Raw genomic sequence first — 12388 nt, forward strand, 5'->3', positions numbered from 1 at the left:
AATTTATTAGAAATGTTTGCTCATCTTGCGAAACACAGAACAAATTACTTGCAATCCAAGGTTTTACTGTATATGGAATATATATGGAATGTATGGAATATTCTTCTGTCTGATGAAAGCCATCTTAAAAACATGTACAGACATCAGTATGAACTCATGGTTAGCTTCATATAGATACAGATGCTTATATGTATAGAAATATTTATAAATATGTGTGTATATACACAGGTTAGCACGCACACACATATTTCCTTGTTCTGTGGGCTCAGCCTAGAGACAATGACAACATAGTAGCAACAAGCAAACCTACTGCCTAGGGTTTGGTTTCTGATACCATCCTCATGTAAAGAAACTCCTTGGAAGAAATAGTTGATTCAAGGACTTAGTGTAGCAAATACACAGGTGATCCTGGAGTATCTTGTACTGCTAGAAAGTAAGGAAGCATTAAAACAGAAAACAAAACACACAACTATGGGAATATGTCAAAAGGACACAAGAACCAAATGAAAGAACTCACAATGGCTAAAGCTGGAACAGTTTCAACAAAAAGTAAGGTAATATTGGATCATACTGCAAAGTAAAAATAGATATACACGAGTCCATAGTGATATAAATAAATCATTAAATAAATAAATGGTCAAACTCAATGTTTCCAAATAGTTTATGTAGATAGCATGTACCAAAGAAGGTAGCCTATAATTTCCCACTTAAATGTACATGAGAACTTCCTTCCAAAGAGTACAATATGGGAAAGTAGTAAAAAAGAGTAATTTTACAGAGAGAAACCAAAACTTGACAAACACTGTTTCAGCCAGGTCACCAAGGTTACCATCAGCAGAAATAAGTCATACTGATAGTCTATACCTTTGGTATGAAGTGACAAAAATTGCACTTAATCTCTGTGCTCTTCATTTCAAAAACCCATAACCCCAGTCTAATCATAAGAAAAACACTTTACAAATGCTGCTTGATGTGCATTCTACCAAATGCCTTACTATTACTCCTCAAAACTGTGAAAATAATAAAAAAGAAAGAAAGTCTGAGAAACTGCCATAGCCAAGAGGAGCCAAAGGAGACATAACGAATGACTAAATGTTATCTGGTATCCTGGATGTGATCCTGGAGTAGAGAAAGGACATCTGAATACATTATGGACTGTGGTTAATAATGATGTCAGTATTAGTTAGGGGAGTGTGGAACTGTGAAGAGGGGAATTACAGAAACCTTTTTCATTTTTAAAAAGAGCATTTTGTCGGCTAGGTGAGGAGTGACAAGAGGGGTATGATGTAAAGACAGAGAAACCAGGTAAGTTTTTGCATTCATGCCAGGAGGAAAGATAATTAATTTGCTTTAAAAAGAATTAAACTGGGGCGCCTGGGTGGCTCAGTCGGTTAAGCATCCGACTTCAGCTCAGGTCACGATCTCACGGTCCGTGAGTTCGAGCCCCGCGTCGAGCTCTGGGCTGATGGCTCAGAGCCTGGAGCCTGCTTCCCATTCTGTGTCTCCCTCTCTCTCTGACCGTCCCCCGTTCATGCTCTGTCTCTCTCTGTCTCAAAAATAAATAAACGTTAAAAAAAAATTAAAAAAAAAAAGAATTAAACCCATTAAATTTTATAAACAATATTCAAGAATTTATAATCAGATCAATATGTGTAATATTTAGACAGACTTGTCTGTATGTTCATCCCACATATTTTTATCCAGAAATAGGTTTTATTACATTCATTTTACATTTAACCCTGTATTTTGAAACATTACTTTATAAGGAATGGTACATATTATATTAATAAGGAGCGTGCTAATTATCGGTAGGAAGTTTATGCTGATCTGGAATAGATTGTCATAGTTGGTTTTATCCAGTAATAGCTAATTTAAACCCTAGTCTGCTTTTATTTACTTGAAAAAATTGATTAAATAAAAACTCAAGATCTTGAATTGCTTGCCTGAAACATAGCTTGTCGTTGACATGACTCGGTGACTAACTTCCATTATGTAAGTATGCTTTTATGTCAGCATTTTGAAAGACTGTGATCCAAATAATAGTTTGAAGAACTGCTCTTTTAATTTCAGTTTGTTAGATGAACTTGATAATTTCAGCACATCCCTTTATATTTTCATTTTTGTTTATCCCATATTATATCAGAGTTTATTTATGGCAGGCTGACATTTTGCACAAACACACTATTTTATCCTTCAAGTTAACATTTTTTTCTCTCTTACAAATTCTGACATTTGTGGTAAATATCAAGCTATTAATCTCCTTCTGTATCCAAAGGCATTTAATGCAGCTTTCTTCATCAAATCATAAACTCAAAATGTTGATCATTATTATTAGTTAATGAAAAATATTGCATATCTTAAATTCAAATTTTAGATTTTAGACATGTTTTCAATATGAATTTTCAATGTAAGATCAAATGATCAAAATATATTATCATCATTGTTGCCATAGTTTCAGCTAACTCTGTTTCTTAGCATGTCACTAAATTGTTTGGAGGCTTTTTAAAAACATGAGAAAAATTAAGATATTATGAGATTTTCCCATTTTCCCATAATTAATCTCTTAATTTTGATTAAATTTCTTTGAATAATTATTAGATATCTTAAATAACATCCTTATAGAAAAAGGAATTTCGGTGGTGCATTTATGCTGGCTAAAGTTTAAAACTAACTTTAAATGCACCTTGAATAAACTTGTCATATTTTTCATGGGAATGACCACAGAACCAAAATAGAACATACTGATTATCTTCAAACGGCCATGTTCTAGCAATGGCATCAACCAATAGAAATCTTTCCAATTAGACCATTATAGAATTTAGGGTCAGAAATATTCTGTATCCTCAGGAGATACACTCTCAGGGACACTACAAATTTAGGGTGTTGTTACTGTTATTGATTTGACTCACTGTTTTTTAAATAAAATTGGCTAAATGATCACTCTTTTAAGGCAGCCTAATTTTTTTTTTTTTGGTTTAAAAAATAATTTTTCATGTAATGCAACCTATATTGGATAAGGAGATTGTAGTCTGATCTAATTCACCTGAGAGAAATGTATAGAAACCAACATAGTTAAGAATAGTTAAAGATGTTTACTGTTGAAATTAAGAAGCTGAGGTAAAAATACATAGCAAGAAATCATTTTTGATATCTCGGTTCTAAAATATTGTAGCTAAAATTGTAAATGGTAGATCTTATAAAATTTTTCTTTGATTAAAAATAAAGAAAAATTTTTATCCAAGGATCACATTTTACAAAACTCCTGAACTTTATAATAAATGTCAATTTTATAAGTAAAAATAGTATTTTATGATCTGTAATTAGTAGGCAATTATAATCTGTATGAACACTGATTTATGAAAGAAATTTAAATGAATAAAAACTTCAAAAATGTTTTTCAGAATAACATCTGTACCAGCTTCCTCTCATGGATCTTAAGACTATATGAAGTCCTAAGAATACTCTTTTGTTAAATTTTGCTATTAAATGTATTCATTTTTTCAGCAAAGTTTTATTAAGTGCTTGCTAGGTACCAAATGCTGTTCTAGGTACTGGAACAGGGTTATGAACAAGATGAACAAGGCTGCTATTCTCACAGAGCTCACGTTTTAGTGGAGAAAGACATTTTAACTTATGATTTAATTAATGATTATAACTTGTAAAATAAGATAGTTTCAGATTGAAGTATAGAAGAAATAAGTTCACACAAGAGTATGGAGTAAGGGGGACGGCACCTACTTCAGAGAGTGTTTGAGAGAAGTGTGATATTTGGGGTCTTATCTGGATGATGCAGAGTCAGCCACACGAAGATCTGCTGCTCACCTTCACTTAGAATGGTTCTCCCTCTGTTTATCCTTATTCCTTTCCCTGTGGGCCTTCCAGGTTCATTGAAAGGATCCTGGAGCTGCTGGATTCTGTTCTAGATACAGAAAAACCCAGGACAGCAAGATGCATCTGAACCTAATGCTGTGTTTCATATTTTTCTGCTACCCCTCCCTTTCCTCCTGTCGCTTCCCAGCACTTTTGCACACTTTTACACACCAAGGAGTGATTTCTTGTCTTATATACGTTAGTATAAAAAATAGGATACGTTTTAAAACTGAAGTATAGTTGACATGCCATGTTACCAAAATATAGGATACTTTTAATGTTTTTTCCCCCCATTAGCACTTAACCAAGTTCTAATACACTATGTAGTTTATTATTACTGTTTTTGTCCTCCCTCACCAACACCATTAAGAATTTTGATGTTATTTTTCACTGATGCATCCAAGGACTTGGTGTGGTTTTCAGAATGTAGTAGATACTAAGTGAAATATGCAATGGATGAATAAATTGGCACCTCATATGAGGGAATCTGCTTGAATTAGTGTCTGCTTGGCTTTGTTCACCAATGATATCAAATGCTCCTTGGATCTGCCTTCCATTTCTAGAATCGGTCCAACGTCATTATTAAGCCTGTGGCTACGTGCGAGCTGTCTGACAGTGTTTTCCGCAGGCTGTGTCCTGTAGAATTTCCTGTAGAAAGTCTCAGGGGGAGCAACCTTTTAAAAGATTTGCACAGTGCTTGGTAATGCTGACTTCCCTTTTGAACAGACGATACGGGATACTTTCAACTTGAGGCAAAAGCACCCCGATGATACGCTGAGTACAGAGATCGCTTCTGCCAAGTCTGCATTTCCTCTTGGGTGCATTTATGTTAACAGATATGTTACTTTAGGGTCTCTCTTGCTTCTGTTTTTAAGGCAGTTTGTATTTCACATACACTTTCTGACACAGACCTCCGCCATCAATTCTTTATCCCATCATTATGCTCCTCATTGTGAAAGGTAGTAGAGTGTGGTCTGTAACAAAAGTTGGTCAGGGTCTTTACTTCAGTACTTTACTTCATGTTCAAGCCTTACACTGTCACCTAATTTGTGAAGAAATGCAGCTATTGTTTTGGCATATTGGAAAATGTGTTAATTTGGCAAGTCTAGGCATCTCATCACCCTGCTAGTGGAATCCCAGATTATCCTCTACAGACAAGCTGGAGTCAAAATATTAGTCATATTTCTTGTGAAAGCTTTTTCTTCTTTTATATTAATAGGTATAGGTAGATAATATAGTTGAAGTTTTGAAATGTTTTAGTGCTTTAGTTCATGATTATAACTTGTAGGTCCTTCCTTTAACTCCTACTTTATTTACTCAGACATTCTTTGGGAAAATGTAGAATATTGTAGATATTTTCATGTGTATTAGTGTTTTGTTTACTTGTCTTAAAAATATTTTTGTTCCAAGGTACTTAATAATGCAGGCCCAGAAAGGGCAAGATCCGTTCCCAACTTACTCTTACGGACAGTCACCTGGGAAGAAAATTCATTTGTAATTTTTCCATTAAAAAATATTTTTTCTTAAATTTTTTAAGACATTTTCACCTATAACCAATCTCCTACAGCAATTATCTTTCCTCAGTCTCTGTATAAGTGCTTTGTAATTCTTCAAATGCTTAGAAGTTTTTTGGAAATGAATGCCACTATATTTAAAACATCTTGTATACACCACAAATTTAACCATCTTCTCAACTGACTATAATTCTTTATTTTATATAAGAAATACTGATACTCCTTATTTAGATTGCCATTTAAATTCCTTGGTGTTATTTCTTTGCACTGAAAGCTGGATAATTGTAAGGCTCATCTCTTTTGTAGTCCTTTACCTGATGGATTATATCTTCCTCTGCCTTTTGTCCAATGTCTAAAATTTATTTTCAAAAACTTTGTATAGTTTTCTAGTTGTTTAAGGAAGTAAAGATATCCCTTTTACTCCATTTTTATTGGAAGTGAAAATTCACTGCCATGGTTTTGAATGATTTTCATAAAAGATTATTAAAGGAAAAAGAGATTTCAGTACCTTGATGGTTTAGATTCAGCTGTCTTGGAAAATTCATTTATGTTGACCATCTCTTCTATACATGATGTAAAAGTATAATAATATTTATTATACCTGCTATGTAGCAGATATTATGGCAAGAATTTTATTTTTATTAATTCAGTTAATCTTTCCTCTAGCACTATGAAGTAGGTACTTTTATTTTGACCTTTCACATATGGGACAGCTGAGACACAAATAGGTTAGTTTTCCAAAATATTTACACCTAGTAAGTGGAAAGGTAGATTTCAAAATCAGAAATTCTCCATTTAGATACTGCATTATTGACTAAGACACTATACAGTACTTCCTGAGAATTGTGTTACAGTATAATCTATGTTAGCAGAAATGTAGAACAACTTTAGTTTATTGACTAGTTTCCCCTCTCAAAATTAATTTCTTTCTTTTTTTTCTTTTTTTTTTATGTTAGTTGTTTAAGAGAGACAGAGACAGTGCAAGCAGGGGAGGGGCAGAGAGACAGGGAGAATCCCAAGCAGGGTCTACACTGTCAGCACAGAGCCCGACTCCAGGCTTGAAGTCACGAAACTATGAGATCATGACCTGAGCCAAAATCAAGAGTCAGAAGCTTAACTGACTAAGCCACCCAGGCACCCCTCAAAATTCATTTCTTAATAACATGAAATTATAAAATTAAGTGACATATATTATTCTCTGAGTAGAATATGACAAAATAGTTGTATGCACACATATAGCTTGTCTTGACAAAAATATGTGGGAGGGGGGCGCCTGGGTGAAGCAGTGGCTTAAGTATCCGACTCGATTTTGGCTCAGGTCATGATCTCACTGTGTGTGAGCTTAAGCCCCATGTCAGGTTCTGTGCTGAGAACATGGAGCCTGCTTAGGATTTTCTTTCTTCCTCTCTCTCTGCTCCTCCCCTACATGCTGTCTCTCAAAATAAATAAACTTAAAATATATATGTGTGTGTCTTTGTATGTATATATACATATAAATATATACATAAAGATAAATTCTCCATATCCTTAACAGAGTTGAAATTTATTTTTTTGGCTTATAAGCAATTATTACCTGTACTGATACAAACTGTGATCATTATTAAATGTAGAAACTCATTTACATTATTTAGTTACGCACATTTAATATCAGAATTGCACATGAAACTTAGCATACATTCTTGAAGTAATTTCATAATAGTTTTCTAAAATCATTTAATGTAATAGCCTATGTAAAGGCCATCATTGTCGGTTGTTGACTTTATTGGATGTTCTAGATGAAGTTTTGATTTCAGCATATATGATTTATAATATAATGATACAACTCTTTTGACGATTTAAAAATACTCTATTTACAAATGCCATGAAACTCACCACAGATATTGGAGAACAACATAGATTAAGTTTCAAACTTTCTTTTATTTTGATCTTGCAGATTGCATTCTCACAACACAACACAATCATGGATCTTGTGCAGTTTTTTGTCACCTTCTTCAGGTAATTTGCTTTTACTGACTTCGAATTTATTAAACCTGTATTCTGATAATGTTCTATCAACCTGTTTGGTAATTTATCAAGTCTTTAACCTTAAAACATCAATGATGTGTCTTGAATAGCTTCATATACTTAAATATGTAACAGAGCAGAAGAACCATACTTGAAATGTACTTTTCAAGATTATTTTGCTGTTGGACTATATAAATGCTAATGGAATCAGTGGAAAGAAGATAACTTTGTGTTCCTGTCACATAAGTAATTAAAGCCTACTTTAATTAATGAAATTAGCAGCATAGTCACCATATTGATTAGGTACATCTCCTACTGTTAATTCAATTATTTGTCAGGTAATTATCATATGTTGTTAGCAATGTGCTAAAAATCTGTAGAGAGTACATTTTCTGTCCTCAATGAGCTTCTAATCTGGAAATACTAAATACAACTTTGAATAGAGCATCATCCCTAAAATATTAGTTATTTGAGATATTAACAGTAAGTTCATAACAACGTTTCCATGATTAAACAAGTTTGGAAAATACGGCTCTTTTAGTTTGTAAGTGACATTACTTCTACTGACATTGCAAGAATTTTTTTTTTCCTTAGAGATTTTAATGTGCTAATTTGCTACGTATCTTTCTAAAAAGAAGGTAGAGCTTGTAGCACTTCATAAAATGTGAAAACTCTTTTTGGGGAACATCTATTATTAATTCCACGGGTGTAAATAAAGAAACCTTGGATTGGGAGAAAAATTGAGTCAGTGATAGGATATCTGTGTTATGGCATCTTAGATCATCTGTAGAGGAAGGGATATTGCTTTTGTTAATATGATTATTATATGTACAGGTTGTGCTGGTGCGCTGGGTGCCTTCATGCAAATTAGACAATTTTGGCAGACATAGCCCTACATTATGGCATACAACTTTACCGAGTGCAGTATGAATTTTGACTCTACTCACCAAGTTGGCTGGACTGCCTTATGCAGTGAAACCTGTACAACCAGATCCTTGATATGGTTGATATGCTAAGCACTTTCTTAAATGCCAGAGTAACCATTATTGGTTATCTCATCCAGACACCCCTCCAATACTTAAATTCCTAAAGCCTTTCCCATAGGGAGGGGCCGGATAGTAAATATTTCAGGATTTGTGGGCTGTACTGTCTCTGTTGCATGGATGCAAACATTCTGCTACAGTACTAAACTGACATAGCCAATAAGGAAACAAATAGGAGTGGCTCTGTTCCAATAAACCTTTATTACAAAAGCAGCTGGTGGGCTGAATTCTGCCTGCGGACATAATTTGCCCAACCCCTCATCCAGCTTATGCCCAAATGCCTTTAATGACGAAAATGCATCATCTCCTGAGATAACATTTTCTATCTTCAGATAACTAATTGTCCTTTGTAATTGAGATGAAATCTGTCTCCCCATGATACCACTTCTCATTCATCCATACGGTCCAACACATAGCAAGTCTAATCTCTCTTCTGCATTTATAGCCCTTCAGTTTTCTAAGCTCTTTTTTCCAATTTACATATTCCCTATGTATCCAGTTCTGTTGTCAAAACCTTTGCTACATCGGTCACTTTGCCCTGAAAACAATCATGTTTGTCTATGTCCCTTTAAAAGTTGTAATTTCGAGAATTTAACAGTATAAACATATTTATCACTAACACGTGTGCCTACTTAAAATTTTCCCCTTAAAAAATGAAATAAGAAAGTGTCTTAAATATATTGAATGTTTTATGACTTTGTATTTCTGAGTATAAAAGGATTTTAGGGCTATTAACTAAGTTACAGTGTGTTTTGGGAAAGTATTAGAAGTTATAATCAAACAAGCATTATTTACTGCATCAAAATAAAACTTTTTCCATGCAGAAGGGCGTGAATAGAAATATACAGAAAAGTTCAGCTCTGTATAAAAATTCACAAAGTTGATTATATGTAAATTATTTAAGTGTTTAGGGTTTTATTTTAAGCTTTTGAATTTGTATGCATATTTAAGTTCAATAGCCTTTTTATTAAGTAAAATAAGGCTAGTGTTAATGTGTACCATGTCTTAGAGATGATCCTATTTATTATGTTGTCATCATGGGCAAAGTGAAATAAAATATTCTAACTGTTGTGTGAGATAAAATATATTTGATGTGTTTTTTTGTCATTTAAATTTCTTTCAGTAGTGAAATGTAAATTAGTTTTAAAATCTTATTGTTAAGAAAAAACATGGACAGAATATTTTAAAGGTGTTTTTTTTTTTTTTTTTTTTTTTAAATAAAGCCACTGCTAAATTTTAAAAGAGAGCTTTCAACAGGTCAGCATTTCTGGACAATCTTCAATCAGGCCGTTGTTATTGCTATTGCTGTTTCTAACTGAGTTACTGAAATAGCAGAGGTGAATGTGCCAGCTTTTCAGTTTAGCCATGATTCTATGAAGGCCAGTTTTCAAACTCTGTCAGTTTTTACCTTTATGTTAGGCATAGTTCTCATGGTAAGTATAATTGGGCAAGTAGTAGGGAGATCATTTATAGGCGTAGCCTGGCTCTGATCTTAGCTTTCTATACTATCATAAGTAGGTCTTAGTTAGTAGGTGGAAATCTCAGTCCTTTCTTATATAGAATTAAAGGATTTTGTTGTTGTGAGAGTCTGTAGTATAACATAATGAAGGATTAGAAAACTGAAAGGCATTATTTTAAGAATAAATGTTTTTTTCTGGTATGTGAAAGAGAAAAGTCTTTGTGAATCTGAAAAGTCTAAATTATTTATTGTAAAAGAAGTTAAGCCTGGTAAATTCAATGGAGATGTAGTAGGCCCCTGTACCATTTAGATATACTGATATACTGATATACTGCCCCTGTACCATTTGGAATTTTAATGATGGTGCATATTTTCACTATCCCACTGGGATGATATAATGCTATTGATTTACCATCTTAACCAGATGGAGAGTAGTTTTAAAGGTTGCCACTCAGTCTTTCCCACTCTGATAGATACTACCTCCCAGACCAGGGACACAATGTAGAGGTTACTCTAACCTACGTTCTAATTATATATTTTAAAACTGAGGAAATTATTGCTGGGTGGATCCATAGACACAGTTGGCCCACTGTGAGCCAGAAGTTAGCCAGAATTTATTACATGACCCCTAAAGACACCCCAAATCTAACAAGGGGCCATCTTGACATTTTAGTCCTTGAGTATCTAGAGTATCATCTCTCAACCTATGTCTAATAGTAATCAAAATATCTGTTTATTCCTCGTGAATTATATATGTAACCATGTATATGCCTGTATGTAATTGTATACCCAAATATACACAAATAGAAAGATCATACAAAGGTCCCTTTGAGGATCATTTTATACACTTTTCAAGATGTTTCAAGATGTCCTTTCTTCTATGGACCCAGCCACCTGTTCTCTCCATGGGGTTCTGGATTTGTAAATTAGCTCATCTGGAAACTGAGCAGAGGGTCATGATTTTTCTATTGGGGCAACAATTCTTAGCCTGTTGTTTCTTCATTCTTGCTTAAAATAAAACTAAATGTTAAATAGCACCAGTGTTGGCTGTCCACCTAGTTTTCCCCTGAGGAGACCATACATTCTTAATCATCTTCCCAGCTCTTTGTGGGCTAACCCCCTTGGCTGCTCCAACAGACTTACTGACCATTATGGTAATTGTGGGCCATGGATTCCCTGACGCCTGGCATCTTTTACTTTGGGTCCCCATTACTTAATGCCTACCCCAAGACTGCCTCTCCTGATGTCAGCTCTAGTCTGTAGAAGAAAGCCACCACTGAACTTCTTAGTGAAGCAGATGTTCCCTCATCATTGTATTCCTTCTGTAATAGCCTTGGTGAGTGGTGTGCCCTATGGAACACAGTCTACTAGTAGTTCTTCTGGTCTTACATAATATGTCCATTCTAGAACATTTCCTCTGTCAACTTCTTCGTTCCTTTCTCATCCATCTGCTTGGGCAACTCAGGTGTTTCCATTACACTTTCAATTGGCCATTGTTTTTTCCAGGCTTCTAAGAGTCACTCCATCCTCAAGAGTCCTCAGTGGGGTATTATATCTCCTGTGGTCCTGAGAACATATCCCCAAATTCATGAATTCTTGCTTGTCCAGTCTTACCTGCCATCTCTCTTGATTAGACACCACCAAAATCCAGTTCCCATCATGCTCCCCTCGTTCCTGCCAGGACATTCTAGGTTATTCTTATAGCTCTTTCAAGTGTATAATACCTTCCCTTTCTTATCAGGCCAAGATGTATTATGCTGTCATTATACTCTAGTTATCTGTCTGGCAAACAGGAGAGGAGGTGATGGCAGCTTGGTAGGGATGTGGTTATTGTCTCTGTTACCAGGGAAGGGAGATGCAGAACAACAGAAGTTTCCTTAGAAGCCCTCATTGAGATATATCATTCTAAATATTCCTATCCCATATTTTAAGGGCTAGGTTTTCCCAACCATGGCCCTTGTCTTTGCATGAGATAACTGTTCTGGCTGAACATTCGATCATCTCTGGGGTTCTGCAACTCTAACAACCAGATTATCCTGCTGATCATCCATATTGGCTTTTCCAATGTCAAAGAAAAGGGCTTCATTTAAAGCTATAAAAGAGACTCTCTAGCTTTTATATTTAGTTACTAATATTTGTTAATGGCCTTCAGTCTCTCATTATCACACTGCACGTATTAATACAACATAGCAGCAATCAGCCAACCCACACTCTTTTGAAGATGTTTCCCTACATCTCCACTGGTGAAAGCTTTAGCAATGGAAGCATTCTTTCAACCACCCTACTAACATTGATGATGTTCTTTTAGCCTGCCAAGGAAGAAGGGAGACAGTTCCAAATCCCCTTTTTACCTCCTGATTACCCAGATAAATCTTCAGAGAAGCAGACCCAAGATGGGATTAAATATACAGTAAATGCATTAGGGGAAACTCCTGCAGAGGAAAGAGCAGGGGAGAAGGTGACGGATCTTCTAGACCACAATGCTGAACTGACCTTTG

The 12388-nt window shown here is 34.8% G+C and overlaps 1 protein-coding gene across 7 annotated transcripts in view; it reads left to right on the plus strand.

Annotated features, from left to right (window-relative positions):
• ATRNL1 (attractin like 1) overlaps positions 1–12388 on the plus strand; it is a 765177-nt gene that overhangs the window by 334086 nt on the left and 418703 nt on the right. For all 7 annotated transcript variants that reach the window (XM_049645843.1, XM_049645837.1, XM_049645839.1 and 4 more), the window contains one exon: positions 7318–7379. In XM_049645843.1, the coding sequence (XP_049501800.1) occupies positions 7318–7379 (62 nt within the window). The remainder of the gene's footprint in view (positions 1–7317; positions 7380–12388) is intronic.

The sequence above is a fragment of the Panthera uncia genome, chromosome D2, assembly GCF_023721935.1.
Source record: "Panthera uncia isolate 11264 chromosome D2, Puncia_PCG_1.0, whole genome shotgun sequence".
Lineage (NCBI taxonomy): Eukaryota > Metazoa > Chordata > Mammalia > Carnivora > Felidae > Panthera > Panthera uncia.